Genomic DNA, 25,431 nt, shown 5'->3' with positions numbered 1-25,431 from the left:
ATGCTAATGGACTGGGAAAATGAGGAGGATGTATGGCTAGCAGAGCAGTAAACCCCCTGAAAAGATGAATATCAAAAGATGTGTGCATGGCATGATGTTCTTGTGCCGTGTATTTTTTAAAAATTGTGGCTTATTTGTAGCAGGACTTTATAGGTATTTAGCAAACCTTAATCATGAAATTTACTGTATACATTACATCTTGGTACTACAAAGAATTCCCTTTCCACAATGCTCATTAAATACAATGTACTAAATGGGTAATAAATGGAATACAATCTAGGGTGTATGTACATCGTGATGTAGAAAGAACTGGCTTCATACATTGTAGCCCCTCTTGTAGTCACATGCATTGTAATATAATGCCTTTTCCAAGATTTAGGCTTGTGGATACTTATGCTGTATCTATTTGATGGGTCCTTGTTGCATATTTTGTATGATAGTCATATTTTGTCTGGAGTCATGGAGTTGAAATGTTATTTGAGTCTTGAATCAACTATCAGTCATGTGATAGACAAAGGCAAGAAGCAAAGTACATGTACCTGCCTTGTATGTAGGCATATACTGTATGTAGATTATTGTTTTGCATCTACAATTGTATTACTGGTACATTTACATGCAGGCGTGGCACAGTACCCCAATTACCGAGCTGAAATCCATCAACTACGGCACCTTATTGCTTAAAGTAAACATCATGTTTTTTTACAGTACAAAAAAAGTAAACATTCCATCCTTGTAAGTCACAAAAGACAAATATTTTTGAAAAATCTAAGTTTCGATATTGATTCTTATGAACATACGAACATACTCATATGCATAGATATTAACAATTTGATCACCGGAAAAGAAGTTAGATTTAAGATATATTTTGAAGAAGAAAACTGAGTAAAAATTAGGTACCTTAACAAATGTACCAATTTTTTTTTTTTTTTTTTTCAGTGGCCTAGCAATAATATCAAATGATCAAAGCGTATCAGGGCAATTACCCCCCCCCCCCCCCCCTCCCGGCTAAATACTGGTTAGTGATAAGGTTAGAGTATTAAAAGATTAGGGTTAGGTTTAGGGTTAGGATTAGGTTCAGGATTAGGATTAGGGTTAGGGTCAGGGGGAAGGTCCGGGATAATTGCCCAGGGGGTAATTGCCCTAGACCCGATCAAAGACTCATTGATCAATACACAAAATTTTACGAAGATATTCACCCAGTCAGACTGGTATTAAAAAAAAAAAAGGCAAATTCGAGTTGTGCGAAAACCAATGGCACAATGTTCAGGCCAGTCCCACACATTCATAATCACTTTGTGCGACGCCTCCATTGAAACGTACAAATTGTACAAACTGCGCACCGAGTGTGCAGCAACTGCACTCAACCATGCTTGCGTACACAACGTGTGGTGCTGCATTTTACTTTCTTTTCATGTTCCATTTGATGACTTTCATTACGCATGCACAATTTTCCTATTTGTGAATGACATAGAAATGTTTTGCAAGCTCGCTCTGAGTTCGCTGACTCAACATTTTCATATCAAGCCCTGTAGAAAAGTACTAATATCTCCAAAACTACACCATGGCCCAAGCAAAAATTTCTACCTCCACATATGGATTGGACCTTCATCATATATACCCACCAGATTTCATGATTATCAAATGTCGGCCAGGGCACAGTTAGAAAAAAAAAATACATGTAGTAACCGATCTCATGTTTAATTTCATCAAATTTAATATGATTTTTCATGGATATCAAGTTCATTGAAAACTTAGATGGATTGGAAAGTTTCACTTCATAACTCCCATGCAAAGTGATGAAACTTGACTGTAAGTAAAGATTTTGACTTTCAGTGACCGCATTTTTGGAACACCATAGAAGTCCGTTGCGAATGCAAATAGAACGGACAGATAATGAGAGGCAGATTGGGGTGCTCCACTGCGCCTGCATGTATTGATCTGTGATAAACTTGTGTAATTGTCAGTTTTTACAATTTTCACAATGTGTTTGTCCAGCTTGCCATAATATGTGCGGGTGTTTTTTTTTTTTGTAGTAACATTAAATAAGTGATGATTAGTACAATGTACAGTACTGTAGGTCAATACTGATTATCAGCTACCTCTCAAGATATATTAGATGGGTTATTTATCATTAATGCTACATTTTTGTGGTAAAATTATCTCTGAGACCATTACATCCCATCCTTGGGGATCTCTTGTAAGAGGGGTATTGAACTGAATTTTTTAAGCTCCTTGGCAAATTAGGTATGCATTGACACACAGGGCTTTTTAGATCTCAAGGTCAGTGGCAATGCTGCATACATTCACATTATGCAGGGTGGGCCACGAGGGGTTTCAGCATGTCGCTGCATTGCAACATGCTCAAATTCTTGTGCAACATCCTCAAGAGCCAGCAACATGCTTTGCAACATCCTCAAGAATTTGCAACAAGCTCAAAATGAAATGTATTCAAACATGTGAAAAACATGTGATAAACATCAAAAAACATCAAACTACATGTACCTGGTACTTGTGCAAAATATGAGAGAGAACATTGAATGCAAGCAGCACAAAAAGAGATAAACTGCGAAATATTGCATACTACGTGCTCGGCGCACATACAATTTCTGCCACATTCTCAGATTCTGACCTTGCAGCATGCTCAAATTTCAAGTTTAGGACCACCCTGCATACAGGTACGTCACAGATGTAAATGGACATGTGCATATCAACAAAAACAATATTCTGGCTGTGTACACATCAGATGTCTTTGACCTTATAATTCTTTCCTGTTCCGACAGTTTGAGATAATCCGGTAATCATTGAGCCACTGGACTTCCTGCTGCTTTTCAGTGATGAGTATCTCCTGTCTGTCTCAACAGATAGAGCTTTTTCTTCTTTTAACTGGTTAATATCGGCACTGAAGCTGTTTGCCCTGAAGTATTGAAAAAAAAAAAAGAAGACAAAATATGGGAGAAAATTTATTTGACCATGTTCTGATTACTGATATAATGGCAAGTTTGCCTGTTATTTTACAATATGGACATGGTGTTTCAAAGCAAATATATATTGTACCAAGCGTTGTTTTCATTCTTCAGTGCAGTGTGTGTGGGATGCTAAGGAGCTTTTGATAGCCTTATTGATACATCCTGTCTATGATAACAAGCTCTCCTCGGATCATTACTCTGAGAAGATTGTATGTACTTGCATAGTGTGTACATGTATATGTTTTTGATTGCCCTTTATGCCTTAAAGATAAAATGTTGATGCTTGCTCAAATTTTAACTTTGTTAATTTGAGGACTTGCCTTTGCTGTACTCCTTGTGGAAAACATTTTGAATTTACACGTGTAGTCTATGTATGTTGAGCTCATCTATTATACTTTATTATCTAGTTCTGACGCATGCAGTTGGCCTTTGTAGAATCCACCAGAGCAAAGGAAAACAACTCATAACATTAAAACATTGTTCATTTTAAATGGTGTCAGTTATACATTTGTATTTATTCAAGAGCAAGATATTTTAAAGCTGTTGAAGACTTTTGAGATCTTATCATAAGGCCAATTTATTTATTTATTGTGTGTGTGTGTGTGTGTGTGTGTGTGTGTGTGTGTATGTGTGTGTGTGTGTGTGTGTCTTTCTCTGGCATATTAGTGTGTCACTTAAATTTTCTTTCTTTCTTTTTTGACTGGTTCAAACAATCTTCTTTATAGGCCAAGTCAACCTTTATTTTATATAGCATCTCTTGAAAATACTGTGTAACATTCCAGCGACATGTTTTATCTTTTGGAAATGGTTCTGGGGCCTGTTGCATAAAAGTTACTATTGTGGTAACTTTGCCATCCAATGGTAACTACCATGGCAACGATACTCAACAGCCGATCAAAATCAAGAATTCCATGGAAGTTACCATTGGATGGCAAAGTTACCATAATAGTAACTTTTATGCAACGGGCCCTGGAGTATGACTTGTTTGCAAGATATCCATTATGCAAAATACTAGTACAGTTGAGTAACATAAATAAACATAAAAAATTTAGAACATATTTAGTTTGTGACCTACCAAAATGTCAAAAACCCTTTCTGTCTTTCTATCAAAAGCAATTCTATACAAACTGTGCTGTGTTATACCACGGAGGTGGTTATACCTACTATACAGGTACAAGAATGTACATGTTGCAAATCTTACCTCACCCCTGTGAGAGGAAATTGTTGGGCGCTTGCTCGGAAATCAGCATAATTTGCAGCAGACCTATCACAGCCAATATTAGGGTATCGAGCCACACTTGATGTCTTTCCAGTGTGTGTATGGTGCATGCTGTAAAAGCTCTTCACCGCCATTGACCTTAAAGTCTGTCCATGCTTTCTCGGTACATTGATATGTGGAATTGCAATTTTGCAAGTCTTTTCAATCTGTAGTGCGTTCCACAGTAAACTGTGTGTACGTATGCCTGTGGGCCAAACAGAGAAACAAAGCTTATCTTGAACTCAATGTTGCACTGGACAACATTGTCTTCTTTTCTCGTCACTACGCTGAAAAGAAACTTTATGAACTTCCTATATTATGATGTTTTCATGGACTAAAAGTTTTGACTATGTCACATTCAGATAATCAGAATGTTTGGTGTGAATTCATTTTAGGCCACATCTGCATCAGGTATTCCAAGATTTTATCATATATTGCATACATTATGGAGATGACCTCAAGCTTATACAAATTACAATACACTATATGCTTCCCAATGTGATCTATCATGGATAAAAACAATATGAAATTTGCACAAAGAAACAAGTCAGCCTTTTTTTTTTAACTATAGACATTTCATTAACTTCAGTTTGTTATGTTGTGTGTCAGACAAATGTTGCTTATTGCTGCAGACATGATTTTATCAAGTGCACTATCATGCCTTTAAGGATATGCCATTTACAATAGCACTTGTAAAAAATAACTTTTTGTTTCATTTTGAAAATGTGACCGCACGCTATGGATTCTTTGCCTTTGTTCCCATCAAGCTATGAATCTCTGACTGTGTAACATACAAGTCGGTGATTTAATTATTTCATTTCATGCAAAGATGTGGCATTCATGTGCATGCATTTCCAACCTTTGCAGGCTCTAGGGAATGTGATTATACGTGTAGGCACTCTTCAGAAAAGTTATCTACAATTATGTAGAACACAACCAATTTACAGGCAACTCCATTGCAGCCATCTGAGAAACCACCAACGACATGTCATGGCATACATCTAAAACACAACCCAATCACTCATACTGTAAAGTACATGGGTTCTTCCAGGATTTTTCCTCGACTAAAATGTCTGATGCAGGGAACGAGCAAAAACATTGTTCATGTGCATAGTGCAGGTGCTGTTCAAGCTGGCACAGAGCTGGTGATTACAGTGTACTAGTATGTTGCAGGTCAGTGGTGAAGTGTGCAGAATCGATGCTTGCCCTGGTATGCTGGTTATTTGATGTCCTACCAGTACCAGCATGGTTACCTGCCCACATCGGTATATTGTGAGATGTATGCCACCCTCGCATCTGCACATGTATGCATAATGCTGGTAGAAAAACCCAGTTAGCACTAATAGGGCATACCATGCTGTGCTGACACAGTTTTTTGACTTCAAGAGCTATTATGAGAGATGTATTCCGGTCTGCATGGCTGTTCCGGTATTTGTACCAGTATAGAGTCGGCTGTTGCATAAGCTTTTATAAATTATAGTCTTTACAATGTATCTGTTACTATACAGTTGTACTTCCAGCTCTGTAGAATTAATTTCTGTGCAGTTACAGTCTTACAGATGTACAGTATGAATTGTACATTGTGTGTAATAATCCTCAAGATGGAAGTGATCGATAACAACATTCCTCACGCCTTCTAATGTTCACAAGAATTTACTCTTACCAATTGTATACTGTGTGTTTCATTTACTGTAGATATTTGCGTAGTATACCTGTTTTACAATCATTGTACATGTACTGTAAAACACGATATTTTTGAGGCATGAAATTTTCGCAAATGGGAGCCGATGGTCTTATTCGCAGCATGAAATTTTTGTGAGTTGCGTCTAACATACAATCCATATAGTGTAGACAAGATCTTTAGAATGCATTTTAATTTCGTGAAACTCCGCTCTCGCAAAATTTACGAAATTAAAGTGCATGCGAACATTCCTCGTTTTACAGTACTTTTAGTGAATTAACTGAGGAATTACTGTGGACTTGTACAAGAGGCATTAATCTGGAAGCTACAGTGTACAGATGTAATGTACAACAATAATTATGTATGTTGAAGTTTTACCGCAAAGAGAGATTAGTATTGTGCTGAAGCAGTGAAAGCACGGTATGTGAAAATTTTGAAGTTAAGATTAAAGACTATGTGTATCAAAGTTACGACCTTCGAGGGATATGAGAAAATCAACTAGTATTGAAACACTATTAGTGGCCACTTACTGTGACACCTTCATATAATCTAATTGGATTTTTCCTGTACCTACAACTGTACATGTACGAAATGTTTCAAAAATACTCGAAAGACTTTTTTTTTTTTGTCTTTACCTTTTAACAGTGCTGCCAAAATATGTGTTATGTATTTTATATTTGATATCATAACTAGTTGATTCTCTAATACTTAACAAAAAACAAGGAATTTGAGGGGTTTTTTTTGGCATACAGATCAAATTTGTAATAAAATTGATGTCACAATTGCTGAGTCATGTAACCATGATAGCTTTGTCACACATCCCCAATCGATGCTACGCTTGAGGACATGTTGACTTCACTTTATGTTTGCGTTCATCATGTTAAAATCTGTCTGAGTGCTGTCAAGTATTCATTGATATGCTCTGCTTATTTCAGAGCCTGTGTGCTCTGCAAATTTTCTCCTTTAGGCACAGTCAAATATATGTGTCACAGGCCTCGAATTTCCCCAGTTTTAGGGACAGGCAATTTTTGGTTTTAGGGGCACTCTCTCTCAAAATTTTTCAAGGGCAGCACGGAAAAGTTGCAGTAAGCATGGTAATTCTGAGAGAGGCATTGCGGCAAGTAGATAGGGCATTGCTGCAAATTGCCTTTTGCCTTCCGGGTAATTCGAGGCCTGGTGTCATGTGCCTCGAGGTGCTTCATCTACATGTCTTTAAACGACAATGCTTTATTTTGGAAATCAGCCGTAATGGTTCACAATTTTTTTTTTTTTTTTCGTCTCGCGATGTATCTGATCCCATCATAAAAAAAAGGTGCAGTGCAAATTTGTTTATGATATTATATTTAAAGTATCAGGAGTGAATCATAGACAATGTTCATAGTGTTATGCATTGAAAATAAGCAAGCACTATGATGTTATTCCCCATGTGTATGATAGACAGGGTTCGAAATTGGCAATGGTCCGCTGGCCATTGGCCACCCAAAATCACGTCGGACTAGCTAAAAATCATAAAATTCTGAAGTAACTAGTCCGTCTGGCTAGCCAAAATATTGCTTCTGTGTCAAAATTGATTCTAAGTAGTCCGCCTGGCTAGTCAAAAAAAAAGTTAAATGCGACCCGATTGAATTTGTTATGTGAATATTTGAATCAATGCTACAAATGTATAGAACTTGTGAAGGATTTAAACTACAGGGTATCCATGTACAAAATAAGGCTCAAATGGGATGCCTGCAATATTAAAGTACACTGTGACCACTCTCATGGACCCCATTTGTGTATTACACTTGAGGTGGAAGTCAATAACATACCGGCACCATGTAGCTGATCTCGGAATTTAGACCTCGGGCAGTCTATTACAAGTTGATTGTCTTGTCTCTCGCTCATTTTTTTTTTCCCTCTCTCTCACACTGAATCATCATTGCGTACATGTGTTCATTAGAGGTCCAGAAGAATTGTGCTGAAGTTTATTATCTTGTGATGACTTGGCCTTTTCTGTTAAATTTGTAGAGGCCTCGTAGAGACATCCATACTAGACTGATGGGCAGAAGGGGTGTGTAAAAAAAAAAGAAGTACAGTATTGAAAGAAAATTAAGTGTTAAAGATGTGCTTGATACACACACATTGTATACATGCATATATAACAATGATGTACAAACTTAAATATTCATTGTCATGAAAACCTGATTTTGTCCTTGTGTCTTCAGTGCATTTCAGAACTTTGTAACATTTACATGTATACACATTGTATTTTTTTTTTTGCTATTTTATAAATACATGTGTAAAAAGTATATATTAAAAAAAATGAAAAACTACAACCCATTCAGGGTGCTACATAAATATTTTTTACCACTTGCCCAGTCGGGCAAGCAGATTTTCAAATTTTTACAAAACACTTGCCTGAACACGAATTTTACTTGCCCAAAAAGAAAGCACAAAAATATGAGAAAATCATATCTATAGAAAATCTCTAGTAATTCAAGGGCTCAGTAACACACAATCATTTGAGTAAACATCACACATTGATTGGCATGCCTTAGTACATTGGAGTAACAAACTTGGTTCAATCAAGGGTTTTTGTTGCACTGCATTCGGGTTTCTTCACATACAAGTGTTGGAAAGTAGCTAAAATGAAATTTGATAAGTGCATTGCATCACTAAAGAGTCATTTTCTTTGGGCTTCTATGTGGTTGACTTCATGGGTTTGTAGTTGGGAAGTGGAAAAAAGGTGGCTTCATAACTTTTTTCTTGCCCAATTCAGGCAAGCCTTTTTTGTAATTGTTCCAAAACACTTGCCCGACTTTGACTTTGACTTGCCTCGGGCAATCGGGCAAGTGCTTATATAGCACCCTGCAAATGGGTCATTACGTACATCAAATCTGAGACCATTTGTAGAATTTAGCAGCCAAGGACTGTTTGCCTATTTTCCTGTACAGGCTCTGGAGTCTCAAGCACAATGGCAGAAACGCTACACGGAGCAGGAGGTTCACCACGAGCAGAACCTGCTCCAGGAGAGTGCTACCAGGGAGCGGGACCTCACGGAGCGCCTGGCCGAACTGGAGAGCGAGGGCCGCCACATGCGGCAGGAGGTGAGCCGGCTGCGTGTGGAGAACGAGCGGCTGCACTCGAGGCATCACGACATAGTCTCCTCCGTGGAGCAACACGAGAAGGAGCGCAAGGAGCTGAAGGAGGAGCTGCGGGAGATCAAGTTCAGGGAGAAGCGCCTCTTGCGAGACTACAGCGAGCTGGAGGAAGAGAACATTGCTATGCAAAAACAGGTCAGTACCTGCAACCTGTCCTCCTGTTTGCCTTTCCTGCTGTGATACCATAAACGCGGAAGTTTTTGTGCACTTTGTGCTTTGTGATACCAGCACAAAAAAAGAAAGCATCACAGCATTTTGTTACTTTGTTTGGTTTAAATACCATAAAGTACTGTAGATGCTAAAATTGTCTAGCTAGTTTTGTCCATATGAATTTATACTGTCACTGGTTAAATGTCACTAGTATGTGACATTTTAGAAATGCATCATTTGTCTTACAAAAATTTCAAAAGCAAAAAATATTGATCATGCCAAATTTTCTCTCTGATAGTGAATAGTGCATACCTGTACTTTCTATGGCAGCTGAAATTTGTATTGAGCTGTTATGCAGTCCAGAAGAGGCAACTGTAGTTTCATGCATGCTGTTCATTTCTTCTTTTCTTAAATGAGGTAATGGAAGATATCAACTTAGTCAAGTTCATCTGTATATCTCTAGCCTCCATCCTTGCCACTTTCTCTGTCTAATGGAGAAAAAGATAATACATGCATCTGAAATGTTGCTTGTGGACAAAACTGAAAAGTCATAAAATTTTAAAAAGATCAAAAACATCCGGTCCCTTTTAGGCATCTTCAGATTGTACATGTAGGCGTTGGGAAAAACAGTGCAGTACTTTCGAAAAGTGTGAAGTATGTTTTACATTCTCGTGATTGAAAGTGATTTAGATCAGTCTGTTCATGCTTACATTTTTTCCACAACTACATGCTCTCTATAAGAGAGTCAAAAGTATGTATAGCACTTCACCATGCTGTAAAATGGCATATCAAGATTACCATCAGAGTACCTTTATGGTGTGTCTTGTTAGATGGAATTACCCGTTATTGTTCATTCATGTGCAATTTCATCCTTGTTAACAGAATTCATCTCTCAAGTCGTCCCAGATTGAGTATGAATCATTGAAACATGAGAATCGACGACTTGCAGAGGAGATCCAGTACCTCAACTCCAACATTGAGGACCTGGCACGGCTGAAGGAGATCTCGGAGAAGCAGATTGAAGAGACGATGCAAGCCCTGGAGTGTGAGCGGGACCAGAAGCACCAACTCAAGAAGCAGCTGGACCAGGCTATGATTTCAGAGCTGGAGGCCATCAATGTGGACCTTGAGAATAACTCCCAAATGCACTTCATGGAAGAAGACTACGAAGATGATGATGCTGGGGGCCATCCGCTGCTGCGACGCTTTGAACGGCAGATGCAGGATGATGAGGAGGATGCTAGCATAGGGCAGGAAGCCTCAGACTTATTCAGCGAGCTGCAATCGATAGAAGTAAAAAAGTTGGAGGAGCAGCTTCATCAGCTGGAGTCGGAGAAAAGTGAACTCTCAAAAAACCTGGAGAAGTCCAAATCCGAGTTAGAAACAACTCGTGATGCCCTCCAGAGTTTGTCCGACCTCAACATCTCGAGCACAGATGGAGATACGGAAATTGACCCCTCACAGTATCAGCATTTGGACGAAACCCACCAGAAGCTGTATCAACTGGTCAGTCTCTACAAGCTCCAAGAGAAGAGGTATGCCACTGTGCTTGCTAAGAATAAGGCTCTGCAGAGTGAGTTGGAAAACATGGTGATGAAGGTGAAAGAGGAGGGCAACAAAGTGGAACTCCAGAAAGAGGTGCAACTCATGAATGAAAGGAATCGCAAACAGCAGGACACTGTCAAAGACTTGCAGTCACAGCTTAAGGGTGTCCATGACATGGTGGGGGATGCCCAAGGCCAGCTTAATCTCACTCAAGATGAGCTTGCTGCTGTCAGTGAAGACATTGCACAGTTGTACCACCACGTATGCATGGTCAATGGAGAAGCCCCGAACCGCATCATGCAGGATCACCTTAAGGTCACGAGGCAAAGCAGGAGGGATGGCTTCAGAGCAGAAATTGCCAGCAGACTCAAGGAGGTGTCCACAGAGAATGGTGGCCAGGATGTGGTAGATGGAAGCAGCTCAGATTCTGCAACGTCCAGTCCAGCCAGGAGAGCAGATGATCATGCCAAGTTCAATGGTGACACCATTACATGTTCAACCTTGGTCTCGACTGTCAGAGATCAAATCAAGTACCTGAAGCGTTCTGTGGAGCAAGCCGTTGAAATGTCCCGGCAGCACAGCAGTGATGGGGGTGGAGCTGAGAATGAGGACTTGAAGGAGGAAGTGGTGAAGCTGAAATCGCTGCTCATGACAAAGCGCGAACAGGTTGCCACTCTAAGGACAGTGCTGAAAGCCAACAAGACGACTGCTGAGGTCGCTTTGGCCAACCTCAAGAGCAAGTATGAGCATGAGAAAGCGATCATCGCGGAGACAATGAAGAAGCTGAGAAATGAGCTGAAGGCCCTGAAGGAGGAGGCGGCCAGCTTTGCTAGTCTGCGCGCTATGTTTGCCAAGCGCTGCGATGAGTACGTGACCCAGCTGGATGATATGCACCGTCAGCTGGCATCAGCAGAGGAGGAGAAAAAGACCCTGAACTCCCTGCTCAGGATGGCCATCCAGCAGAAGCTTGCTCTCACCCAGCGTCTTGAGGACCTGGAGTTCCAGAATGAGATGTCGAGCCAGCGGAGAGGCCCACGCAAACACAAACCCTCCAAAGTGAGTGAGAATCAAATGGCTTGGGTGACTAGTATGGGTCTTCCAGTGGCCCACAGGATGGGGCCAATGGGCCCCCTCTTCCCTGTCCCTTTCAGATCTATGCGGCCACCACCACCGCCACACCACCACCACCACCGCCTGCCAATGAGAATGCCGCGCTATCCTTACTCTAACCAGCCTCATTTCTTGTAGTGATGGGCCTTCTTTACACTTGATCTCTGTCCTTTATTTTATTTACCTCAATATGTACAGCATGAAAGGGCTGGATGCAGTTTTTACATTCTAAACCTTAAAGTCCAAACAGCTACATTGTCCCAGTGACAAGATACCGCCTCGAAAATGGGGATGATTATGGCTTGTAAAATGTATTATTCAAAGGCCAATGATTTTTTTCCTCCTTTAAGACAATTCTTTGATTGATTAATCCAGTATAGATAATGGTTGTTAAAAAAGTGGAGAAGACTGCCTCCAGTCCTTTTTGGATATGTATCATACATGTAAATGTACTCAGTGATCCCACCAAGTATATAGGGAAACCATACATACTGAACATGTACATCAACATGCCTTACAACTAACCATTATAGATGCTACTAACTATGGTGGTGTATCTACATATCCACACACAACTTGGTGAACACATGGACAGATTAGTGATCTTATATATTTGTACACGTAGCCTTGTCTTGCCACCAAACTAACTCATGCATGTGGTGTTTTTATTGTGTGTATATTTTGGGTATTTGTGGGATTCAACTAACTCATCATACCAACCATCATATACTTACCAGCTAGCTGACAGCATTATTTGGTGTCATTTCATGAGGGCCCTGAGTCAGTGTGTCCCGAGTGCATGACGACACGCATGCAGTGTTGCATGGTTTGTGCACATAATCAAGAATGCTTTCCATCAGTCAATCAAATCAGATGTTGGTCAATATTTATCCTGTGAGATATCTAACCTCAAAATCTCCACAACAATCAATGCTAGGTATGTAAACCATTTCTCCATTGATCATATTGAACCAAATGTTATTGGTAACTTGCATTTTTGGAAATGTACCATTGTATAAGCTGTAATTCCAAGTCAGTGCAAGGAGCCAGGGATGTGATATGTTTTGACAGTGAAGACTCTGGCTCAGTGTCCCAGTAGGTCTTCATACGACATATGTAAAGTGAACTGCTTTAAGTACAACCAGCTTGTTGGAGATGGCTCACCATGGCGACAGCCAGCGGAAGGAAGAAGTTCTGATGGACTCGATGACCCAGACAGCAGGAAGGAGGAGGAACAAACAGCCCTTGAACAAACTCTTGTGACGATGGAATCCTATCATCTTTGACAGGAAATATATGGAAGGTATTAAGTTTGTCCTTAACGGTCAGTTTGCAATTGTTTGTATATTTAAAAAAAAAATGAGTTAGACAATAAATGTATCTCATAGCTCTTTTTGCCTGATTGACTTCTGAAGGCATTTGCTTTGCAGTGGTTTAAAGGAAAATTAATTTAAAAGACAGCGCCTTCACACTACTCTCACACTAGAATCAGAATAAGTCAGAACAAACCCCATGCAAGTTCTCTAATGGACTGCCTCTGTCTTTCTACCATACAAAGGATCTTAAACATTTGGCATAGATTGTTACTAGGGAGGAAGAGAAAGTGAAACTGTAAAGCCTTGTAATCACAAAGATGGTTCAAATCAAAACCATGGTTTAGATTTAGTTCACGGAATTAAAAAAAAAGAAGAGTGAAATTGGCATACCATTCACACGCGAGTACGGTATCAGTGTGCGGTTATTATTTAATGTCTGTTCTTGTACACAATCCTTCATATGCATTTTTCTCATTTCAATTTTCAATTCAGTTGTGCTTAATTTCCATCCAGCAACAAAAGGTAATACAAAAACAAAGTATACATTTATTAAATCATATTGGTAACAATCTCTGAGAAATACAAATCATAAAGTTTGATACAAAATGTATGATCGAATCAATGCAGAAGAAATATAGCTTAAACCATGGACAAAATTTAATCTACCTTTGTGAATTCCAGCATATGGGTTTATACTGTGCATGCTTACCGGTACATTGTGAGGCTGGTTCTAGCTCCATCCCATTATATACAAGGAAGTAGAGATATCTTTCCAAGAAGGCTCTTAGTTCTTGTCAATATCGTAAAGATTGGTTTATTGAAGTAAAGTATCACCAAGTGCATCCGGAAGTAACATTGATGATGTTATGTGGTGCGAAATATGAGAAGAGAGTCTAATAGGCCAAATTCAGAATCGTGTAAAGCTCAGTGCAAAAACTAATGTGTTTTTTTTTTTCAAATAGCTGTCGAATATGCTGTAAAATTCTTTTCTCATATGCCATATGTTTTGCTCTAGTACTATGCCATTTCTTACCCGTTGAGTTTACGCATTACAAATCTTGTCTGTGCAGAACCACAAATGTATTATTAGTATTTTTCTATGTGCCATATCATGCAGTAACATGTAAGATGAAACTACCACTTACATTATAAAATCTTGAAGCAGGGGGAAATTCCCTAGTTTGCATTGCTGGTAATGCCTCGAAAGGAAGTACAGTGCTTTGTATATGTGCCACCACAAGAAATGGGACACATTCTGCGAGGAATAAGTGAAAATGATCTCACATTTGATAATAGCCACTTTCAGCATTTGAAGTCTGCAGCATTGTAAAGGCAATGAACAATTTTCAGAAGATTATGAGCACTCCGTGTATACACGTAGAACATTGCATCCAACATTGGAAGAGTGAAAATGTAAAGCTGATTTAAATATATACAAGGATGAATACCTTGTGACCATTCTGTACAAAGCCTACAATGGACCAATGAGAGCAATAACCAGTGACAGCAGGGCAGTTTTATTCATGCCCAGTGTTCATTTCATATGCACTGTACTCATAACAGTAGTTGGATGTAGCCACTGAGTTACATAATGAAGGCAGGAGTCTTGGCATTTGTTATATTTAGCCATGCCAATTAGGTTGTGGAGATTGATGCCTGCGCAGGAGCAGAGTTGATTGATTCACAAGAAGTGACGTTCCCTACATAACCTCCATAATATGATCGCAAATGTGCGTTGCCACACGTTGTTATGCACATCAATAATATCTAAACCCGGAGGCGAAGCCTCTGAATCTTGTCGAAACAATTTGTTCAGACAGATGTGATACAGTTTATTGTATTGTCCTTGATGCATGTATTGTTCACTATCTGCCGACCACAAAGCTGGAAAATATCAGTGAATGAGACTGCCCACAGCTGTAACAAAGTATTTCCATTCATCATCTGCATATGAATCATGATTGTAAACAATGGAGCGATTTATCCACATGGTTTACCAACAGCAAATACTCATGTTTTGTTTCATTACACTATGTAGGTCAAGATTATCAAGTCTAAGAGAGTGCTTTTCCCCCATTGCATTTACTGGAAGTAGTTTAAATCCAAAGTGCAAACCCTCCAAAAAAATGGGCGTAAGGGCATGCTGGGACATAGCAAGTGAGGTGCAAGCACATGCACACTGGAGTATTTTAATCGCCATGCTGTTCTGCCCATGATGACAATTTCCTGTTTTCCTTGAGAAATCACACCAGCTTTATTACAGATAAGTATCGTGTCCTGAGTTGTTCAGCATTTGGCTAGAACTAGCCCAAGTATATTGAAAAACCCTGTGTGAAGTCTGCTGTTGATTGACTTTCACTGTATAAGCTTACAACAATCCTGACATCCACAATGGAGAACATTGATATGCCCAATCTGTTTCAGCAATAGTTGAGGAGAAATAATCTGGCTTGTTTTGTATTTTTTCTTTTCTTTATGTTGCACTCCACTAGTATTTGCTAGAACAATCTCAAAGTGTGTATTTGATGTGCTTTGTGTGTGTGTGTTCTAGAGTGACCTGTCCTGTTTAAAGATTAATTTAAGTCATGAAAATGAGATCTTAAAAGCTTTTCTAATAAAGTGGTGGTGGTTAATATCTATGCAGTGAAGCTAGATGATAGGATTGATAACCATTGTACATCATTGTTGCTTTCCTTTTTCTTAGAGGGGGTGCAAAATATTAATATGTCTAGATCCATTACTGCAAGATAAACTCTTTCTTTAGTAATGACAGTAGAAGATACCCCTTTATAGGGAAAAGTACTCTACTGCAACTCCCTCAGATTATACATTATTTTCCTTGTCGTTGATCAGGCAGCCTCTTGTAATCCTCAATTCCATTAGGGTTTGGCTAAAAAGGTCAGATCGAAGTGATGAAAATAGCAGCTCTGTACATGTCATCTTCGCTGAAGTAGAGTGCATGGGGTAAAACAAAGTGTCCGTGCAGGACACATCCCACACCATGTCAAATGAATATGAGAATGGAGCAGTTCTGCCCTTTTCTGATGGTGCTTAGAAACTGAAAAATACAAGCAATGTTGTGAAATTGTACTGTAGGTAACAGTCCAAATGAGAATGGAATAACTTTTCACTTTTCATGCCTGATTCAAAGTCTGATTCCCATTTCTCATCTCAAATGATGTTGTTGCGAGTCTCGCTGGACTGAGATATCTCAACTGTGTTAAAAGGGACGCTTTGGGATCAGGAGATTTTATATGAACATGTGAGATATTGAGATAGCTTCACTTTTGCACTATTTGAGCAGTGTCAGGGTCATACTGCAGACTTTAAAGACCAAGCTGTGAATTTGTCTATTGACTAGACTGGAGAATATAGGGCCCATGTCTCACCAGACTTGCACATTTCCTTCAAACAATCTCAAAACCCACAAAATTTACCGGTAATAACCCCCCATACATACACCCATCAAGCATGATTATGCACAGTGAATACAAATTCTGAATGGCATGCTACAATTCCAACTGTTAGCATGCTGCATGACAAAAGTGACATACCTTCCATTATTGTTGGGTTGTCTCCATACATGTGGTTGGTAATGATTTATTGTTGATTTATATATATATTTTTTTTTTGCATCAGATTTCCTCCCTTTTCTTTTCTTTTTTGTTTGGTTTATCCCCCTCCTTTTTTTTCTTTTGTTTGGTAAATGGCATGCCAAAGAAACTGTTTGACACAAAAATCTCAACTTTGCATGCAGTTGTGCATGTGCGTATTCTCAGATTTGATCCTGGTGGTATGTACAAACAAGGTCGCGACCCCATAATCAGACAAAAGATGATTCTGAAGGGATTTACAAATGAAGTATTGGGGTCAAAGGGAAACAGAAGGTGAATCTATATCTTCTTCCATATGTACATGTATGCATTATATTGGGGTTTCAGACTTTCAAAAGAATGTGTTTGTAATTGCATCTTTAAAGAGTTGTTATGGAGTCTCCTGGCCAACTGCTATCTGCAAGTGACATCCATGTATTAGCTGTGTCACAAATTCTGTGGCCTTTCAAACAGTTACTCTTTATAACACTTCCTTGGAAGAGAGCACAAGTGTAAGTGTAAGCATGCACTCTGAGTACATTTGTAAAGTGAATACAAGGTCAGGTTAGGCTCCACCTCGTCATTCATGATGGAGAGGTCAAATCAAGTCAAAACTTGATTAAAAAGATAATTTTGGGATTAAGATTGGTCAAGTGGGTCTCAAGGTATTTGTTCAGGAGAGACACCACCAGTATTTAAGTTTCCTCTCAGTCATACAAAATTTATTTGGTCAGCATGAAACATATTTATGAAAAGACTTACAAACATGTTCTTTTGCCAGTCTGAAAGCGTTCCTATGTCAAGGGGTGTCAACATTGGGCTAAATGATCAGAAGAATGTATATTCTGTAAAACTTGTGCAGAAGAGGCCCTTGTTTTCCCCTCCTTGTTTGTTGCTTATGTACAGCAGATATGGATGCATAGTGTTCAGAAGTAGATAATTATGATAGAGCATGGAGCAGTTTCAAATGCGATCACTCACTCAAGATGTTGGTACATGTTTCAAATACGTTTTGGTTTGGAATGACATAGTTTGCTGTGGTAGTGGTGCACTATTACTCTGCAGTATATAGGTCCTATCCGGTGAAAAGATCTTGATTTTACTGTGTTCCTGTATTTTATGAGCCGTGCAAATAGGGATGATAAATGCCTATTTTACCTGACGTTGATGAAGTTGTATCGAAGAGTGGTAAAGCAAGCAATTTGTAACCTGTCGAATTCCCCCAAACCTTTAAACTGCAGAACTATAGGCTGAAGTATGAAATATCAAAGGTTATGCTCATTGTAAAAGAAATATATATCTATGCACTAATTTCAAGAGATTGGATTAAGTTTTCAGAGCACAAATTCAGAATATACAGATGTCTATACATATATATTAAATCTAGTATTTATGTCTGTTATCATATTTATGACATGATGTGTCCAGTGACAGAAATATTGCTGTGTTTTCATTTTAGACGCTACACAGAATAGAACACCGTGTATATGCTGATTGAATGCAGCATCCTACGCAGTTACGTATAGTTGCAAGTGTAAGTGCTTTTGTTTTTGATATGTAATGTTTTAGATGGATTGGGCCTTGCTTTGCCAGTATTATTTATGTAGCTAAATTCATTAATCTGTCCATGTGTTCATATCTAATATGTTGATGAAATATTTTCACTATTTCACCAACAGACACACACATACACACATATACAAATATATACACCCTGGTATATATACAGATCTTGTAATGCTAACTCTTTGTTCAGTATGAAAGTCTTGAGAAAATGAAAAAGTAAACCATACTCTGCTTTGGCAAAGGAGATGAAAAGGAAACAATTTTATTATAAGATTGAATTCAAAAGGGAATTAAATACCAAGTAAAAGTTGTTTGAATGATTTCAATTCATTGTATACACTTGAGATGTAACACTTGACTCTGGTGCCATGTAGAACGTGTAAACTGATTGACGGTACAAACTTTTGCATCTCACGAGAGTGAAAGAAGAATACTGATAAATCTCTGCGTTTGCAGTAAACAACCAACTTGCATTGGTCACATTTGTTGTTCCAAAAAAACAAAAAAAAAGTGAGGAAAAGGAAATAACATTGGTATTTGGGACCTGAATGTTTCTCAGAAATAATTGGGTTTCCGTATTTCCATGTGTAATCAAGTATGACGAAGGACAAGATCTTACAGAGACTCTAAAGTTGCTAATCAGGATATGCCGTCTATTTGACATTGAGGTTTTGTGCAAAGAACCTTTTATCTATGCATGCATGAAATTGGACATTTTTTTTTTCCTGACATGAAATACATAACATTTGCAGGATATTGTAGTGTGTGTGTAGGTGTATGTACCATGTTTCTTTGTCAGTAGCTGTATGCATTGTGTGACAGTAGAACATATTTATCTTGTATCATGTATTAAGTATGTTGTAGTATAATAACTTACTGTTGTTAAAGAGAAAGAAAACAAGATTCTTCCACTCTGTAAATTTATGTGTAATTATCTTTCATAATACTGCAAATAAAGTCATGTGCACATCTTGGCCGACTGTCTGTACTGAAATAGGAGCTGATGAAAGTCTCATGCAGATGCGTGACAATGATTTTTATGGAATGTGCATGACAAACATACAAATGATGTCCACTTCCCCTCTCCAGTCCAAGGGGAGAAATGATTGGAAATTGTTTGGCGCTGGTGGCACATCTTTCATTGTCAATTGTAATGTTTAACAACATGTCTCATTCAGCTCCTATTTCAGTCAAATATATCTACAACTGTATACTCAGCAATACTTGCTCATGCATCTGCATACTGTATAGTGCTAATAATCTTGCAATTTTTTAGCTTGAATTGTCTTCTTTTTTTTAAGGGAATAGTGCATTTCAGTTTATGTAGTTGTTGTGAAGTAGTTTTTAATTTGATTGGCTTCTTGTATTAAGAAAGATGAAAATAATTTTCAGAGTATGATATTTATCTTTTGTTTATATTTATTCCTAAAGGACAGGGATCAAAACATTGAATTCCATCATTGTTGTGTTAAGAAATGTTGTGATTTAGTTTACATTTCCTTTGAAAACTTTGTTGAAATTGATAATGATGACTTGATTTTACGCATGTTCATTGAATGATAATTTTTAGTGTGTAAACATATTTGTCAGCACATGCTATTGTAGAGGATTGGTTTGTAGATCTATGCTTCTGGCTAATAAAGAATAGGCAAAACTGAGTGAAAGTGCTTGAAATTTGTCAATATCAGTCTTTGAAATTTCTAACACTGTTCATGAAATGTTGTACTAACATCACATCATATATGCCAGTGTAGTCTCTTATTTTAATCAAGCTTTAGATCTCTCATCATCATCATCATTATCATCACTGATTCAAACACTCTTCAAAAACTATCAGAAATATCAAACTAAATATTTTCAAACTTCTATCACATCATCATAGTGATCATATAGTTGTGTACAAAACTCATTCTCAAAGACTTCCCCCCCCCCACATTTTCTCCTTCATTCTGTACCTCTCAAGAGAGGGCTCAAAACTTTCCATGCTCTTGCTCTTCCACACTGCCATCGGGTTCGCTAATATACCGCATACTGTATAAGCCGTTATTTTCGCGTACAGATACAATATTGTATTTCCGCGAATGAAGAGGTCACAGATATTTTCACGAGATGATGTCTTCATGAATTGACACCGAGACTATAGTAGGTGCACTATTACCCCAGTGCATGGCGACATTTTCACGTGCTGTTAAATTCGCAGTTCAACAGTGATTCGCGTAATTCGCGAAAAATCAAACCCCTCGCGAAAATAACAGCTTATGCAGTATACAGGTTACCTGGTCTGCTTGGATTCCACGCTGATTTATCATTCCTGACATGCTCCTGCTTCTTCCTTTGCCCCAAGTGCCCCTTTAAAAGAAGACCCAACATTGGATGTGGTTGGGGTGGCTGGGCTGTGGTGGTAGTGATGGCTGGACATCCATTTATTTATGTCTGAAGCAGCTCCAAAATAAAAATAGCTGCATCTGGCAGATCGACAGTTTGTCGATCAAAGTCAACATGGGTCAGATGTGTGGCCTATTAGCTTCACCATCATAACTGACAAGTTTTTTTGTTTGAATGTTGTTTGATTTTTATTTTCCTGCCTAGTCGACCGATCAGTTGCAGCTTTGATATCGTTGTTGTGTGATGATAACAACAGTACATCAAGATAAACTGTGTGACTTTCATTTGAAATGCTGAATGCATGAACATTCCAAACATTTTGGATCAGTGAGACTTGGGAAATATACAAGTGAAATCAAAACTATTTGCTACAGATTGAATCCTGCAGAAAGTACCAACTCAGACATGAACACATATACATGTGACTAGCAATGATTGCAATCAGAAAGATATATATATTTATGTTTGATAAGGATTGTTTTATTGCACATTTTTTTTTTTCCATGTAAGTTCCATATTGGATTCTGGGTGTGCTTAATATTAACGAATTTAAAAAAAAGTAGAGGACAAAGCATTGTTTTTTTTCCAGAATTGCTGTTGATTTGAATTTAGTTTTACTTCAAAATGACAACAGGTTAAGAATAAGAAATAAGATGGCATGCTAGGTATTTGGATTTTGAAGGGAACAGGTAAGCAAATCACACCAGGCGTTTTCACATCAGCCCGATAAAAATCCAAGCTCGAGATATTTTTCACGATCACAAATTAGCGCGCTATTTCATTTCCTATTCACATCAGCCCGAAGAGAATTAGCCCGAAATTTTTTCGAGCTAATTCGACAGCTGAGCATGCGCAAACAGTGTCGGGTATACCAGGAGAGCGCATGCTTTCAGGTCACACACGCTAGGCATGATGGGATGCATCGTGCTAATTTCTTGAGGCGATTTCACATTATCAAATAGCGCGCTAGTTCGCTATGTTATCTCGCTATTTCAGAAATTTCCCGAGTTGGACTCGAGAAATTTTCTCGATCAGAACGATACAATCAGCGCGCTAATTTGTGTTCACATTATTAGATAGCGCGCTATTTCGTGATCGGGTTAATTTCCCAAGTCAGAAAATAGTGCACTATTTCGAAACATCGGGCTGATGTGAAAACGCCTCATGATAATAATAATAATGATAATAACAACAACAACAACAACAACAACAACAATAATAATAATGTGATCTCAAGATATCTGTAAGACTTTCAGATTGCTGAAAAAAAAACATTCTCTTTATGGGGGAGGGGAATATGTATAGAGAAGCAAAATGAGATTTTATGCTTCTATGCAGATTAAGCCTTGATACAAAAATACCCCAAAAAAAAGACACATATGTCAGGCAAGCAGTTTCTTTGTTGCGTTGTCACTGCGACTGGGCAACTACTGGAAAACGAGAAATGTTTGCGTGTATTTTAATTTGGTGAGCACCAAGATTCGTGTAATTAAAATGCACGCGAAATTTTTTGTCTACACTATTTGCATTGTACGCCAGTGGCAATTCGTGAAAATTACATGCCTCGGAAAAGGCTGTCAGCTCCAATTCGCGAAAATTTCGTGCCGTGAATATATCATGTTCTACAGTACTGTAAAGCTGTTTTTTTTTCATTCATATATTTTCGTGAATGAGATGGTGACTAAGGTTATAGTACAATCTGTAAGTGCACTAATGCCTGTACATATGTGACATTTTTTTTGTGTGTGTGTTTAGTGATTTGCAAAACTTGTGAAAATTAAACCCTCAAGATAATATAAACAGCTTTTACAGTATGTTGGCACGGACAGGAAAAAAAAAAATCCCACTCCAGTTTATTGCACACACACATCAAGACACTTTTATTCATCTTAGCCATACATTATTCACAGCACAAGCTTGTCCGGCATGTGTTTTTGAGTATTTCAATTTCATTAGCTGCTCGGACTTTGGTCAAACAAGAGCCAAATGAACTGGAAATTTGGGTCAATGCAGCTACGGAGGCAGAGTATTGGATGTTGTACCAGAACCCGCTCTGAGGCAGAACAGATGTCCCGCTGTACTATGTGAGCGTCATCTGTACATATGATAACGCAATGCATCCATGTGTGGGATGGAGAATATTTCTGTCATATTAGAGAGGTCATCCGTGGGGCACAGGGGCTACAGTGGGCTGGCTCAGTAGCCAGTAGCAAATGAAATGACACCAGTCTGATGTAAGGCCTAGACTCCTAGTACAGACTCTTCACACACAAATATATATAATCATCTGTAATCGACTGTATTTACCTCAGTGGTTACACTATACAGAATTGACTAGTTACCACCATACCCCCCTCCCAATAAGTAATATGAAGATATTTGAGCCAGTTTATCATGCCACAAAAACGACAATCAAAAATCAAAGTGTTGATCCATGTGGTAACGTCAAGAGGAGTTAAGGATGAAAGCTGCTCTGAATGTGTGATCCAAGATGGTGAGAGTGTTTGCATTGATTGTATAAAGATGAATTTGAATGTGACTCCGTTTAGAAGCAGATGCATTCTGGGCCCCATTTCATAAAAGATGTTAGGATGACAACTCTTGCTGGAATGACCACTTTCCACAGCAAACAGCCAATCAGGAGGCTGTATTCTTGTCGTTACCATGACAATAGTCATTCCAGCAAAGAGTTGTCATCAAATAAACTCTTTATGAAATGGGGCCCTGGTCAGATGGAAGGAAAATGCAGATACGGGTACCATACAGAGATATTTGAACCCCATACACCTCGTTGTCCAAGCATCTTACACAAGCCTTCTCAGTTATTTCAAATATATTTTAAGGTTCTGAAAAGTGATGGAAAGGATGTTCAATCTTTACAATCAAAATATCTGAACAATAACTACTTCAATTTGCTTTTTTAATTCAATTTATTTATTCATAAAATCACAGTCAAGATATTCACATAATCTATGATAGATGTGTGAGTTAAAGGAGGAAGTCATGCAAAAGCACGGGGCTTTCTGTGTAACATCTTAGAAGCCACAACTACGATATTGTGAAGTTTTCCCCATAATTTTCCAAGTGTTTAATTGTAAATAACACTTTAACACTAAATTTTAGCAGTGAAGAAATATATTTTATATATTTATCTATTTGTGCAAATGAATAAAAAAAAATCCCACTTTGAATACCATTTAAATCAACCTCCATGAGCCATCCATTTGAGTACCTGGTATAAAACATGGTCTCCAGCAAAGATCTGCATTTTGATTACAGTGCAAGCATTTGAGGAGTGTGGCTTTTCTGCGGGAGTGGTTGAAAGGTCACCATAAGCTCCGCCCTCCCCCCCCCCCAAAAAAAAAAAAAAAAAACGCGGTTCAGGGGTCAATTCGTTCACACAACAGTTTTGTTCAGTAATTTTGGTGAATGTTTGATCGGAAAACTCTTTTGGACCATCATTTGTGACACCATTGGAATTATGATTCAGATCACCCTGCACACTTTCAGTTTGCATTCACGCAGCAAAAATGTGCAACTTGAATCATGATTCTAGTGATGCATCATTACAATCATGTTTCAAGTTACGCACTCTGGGCGCGCATTAAAGCACTTGTCTAATATTTGCCTTCTTCTTTTTCCTGAGCTTCAGTTTGTGACAAGCAGTGCTTTAACCAACCAAGTGCCAGAAACCATACTTTTGTGGTTTGGTATATATCTTTCTATAATAAGATGCTACTATGTAGTATTAAAGTTTTCTAAGATAGAATAAAAACAAGATCGATAGAAATTCATTTGAGCCCATTGTTGTGCATGTGTATATACGATAGTTTTGGTTGCATAATTTTCAAAAGCCTCTTAATTGCTAACCTTATAACCATTTCTTATATTTGCAATATATTTTAGAAGATGAAAGTTCCTTTCTGTCTCTCTCAAATTGGCGTTTTCTTGATTTCTTTCTGAATTGCGCTCCTTGACAAAGAATTCTACCTCAAAATTTCCCCTCCCCGAAATCAGCAAGATTCTGTACATGCCATATATTTAGCTAGTCTAATATTTTGCAAATCAGGACTTCCCGATAATTTCGCGAGTGGTCAAATTTGCGCTTGTGGAGTATACTGAACAGGAAAATGTATGTGTGCACGTCACATTCGTGTCGGGGATCAGAGTTGTTAGTTTTCGTGTGGTTTTAAATTTGTAAAAATGAAAACGTCGCGAAATATTTGGTGTATACAGTAATAGCTTCATGGTCTCACTTCCTCCCCACCCAACCCCCCCCCCCCAAAAAAAAAAAGAGAAAAAAGAGCTGGATTGAGAAGAACTAAATGGGCACAACAAGGGAATGGAAAGGTTGAAGAGTTTGGTCAGCATGAATTGCAGCTCTCCCAATTTTAGAGCCAGAGGACAACACAGGATATGGCTGAGACTGTCGATTGAAGAAAACAGATCAAGTCAGTGAAGAGGGCAGTTGGTATACTGTAGATAGGATGCTGGGATTACACACAATATGCATGTTTCTACTGGACACCTCGTATCAGCTCGCATTACTACAAATTTTTGTCACCTGCATCACCCCGATTTTACTACGACCTGAACCGTTTCTAGGGAGCAATTAAACGTGCAAGGGAACTTGCAACGTTTGGTGATTCAGGAAGTTGCGTATTATAGGGTCACTGATCAGGTCGTGGCGCACTGCCTTGTGACCAAATAGACCATTTCTG

The 25,431-nt window shown here is 38.5% G+C and overlaps 1 protein-coding gene across 3 annotated transcripts in view; it reads left to right on the top strand.

The window, feature by feature from the left end:
• The window catches only part of LOC139742339 (protein bicaudal D homolog 2-like), a 51,158-nt gene that overhangs the window by 3,675 nt on the left and 22,052 nt on the right, over positions 1-25,431 (top strand). For 2 of the 3 annotated variants that reach the window (XM_071652918.1, XM_071652917.1), the window contains exons 2-3: positions 8,839-9,180; positions 10,078-11,796. In XM_071652918.1, coding sequence (XP_071509019.1) covers positions 8,839-9,180; positions 10,078-11,796 — 2,061 coding nt within the window. Of the gene's footprint in view, positions 1-8,838; positions 9,181-10,077; positions 14,499-25,431 lie in introns of those variants that run through there. The other variant, XM_071652916.1, reaches the window with a different exon arrangement.

Source organism: Diadema antillarum, unplaced genomic scaffold (genome assembly GCF_040938485.1).
Source record: "Diadema antillarum isolate AM-2024a unplaced genomic scaffold, OU_Dant_1.0 seq00000998_RagTag, whole genome shotgun sequence".
NCBI lineage: Eukaryota > Metazoa > Echinodermata > Echinoidea > Diadematoida > Diadematidae > Diadema > Diadema antillarum.
Note: the sequence above shows the minus strand (reverse complement) of the source record. Positions and strands in the feature narration are given on the sequence as shown.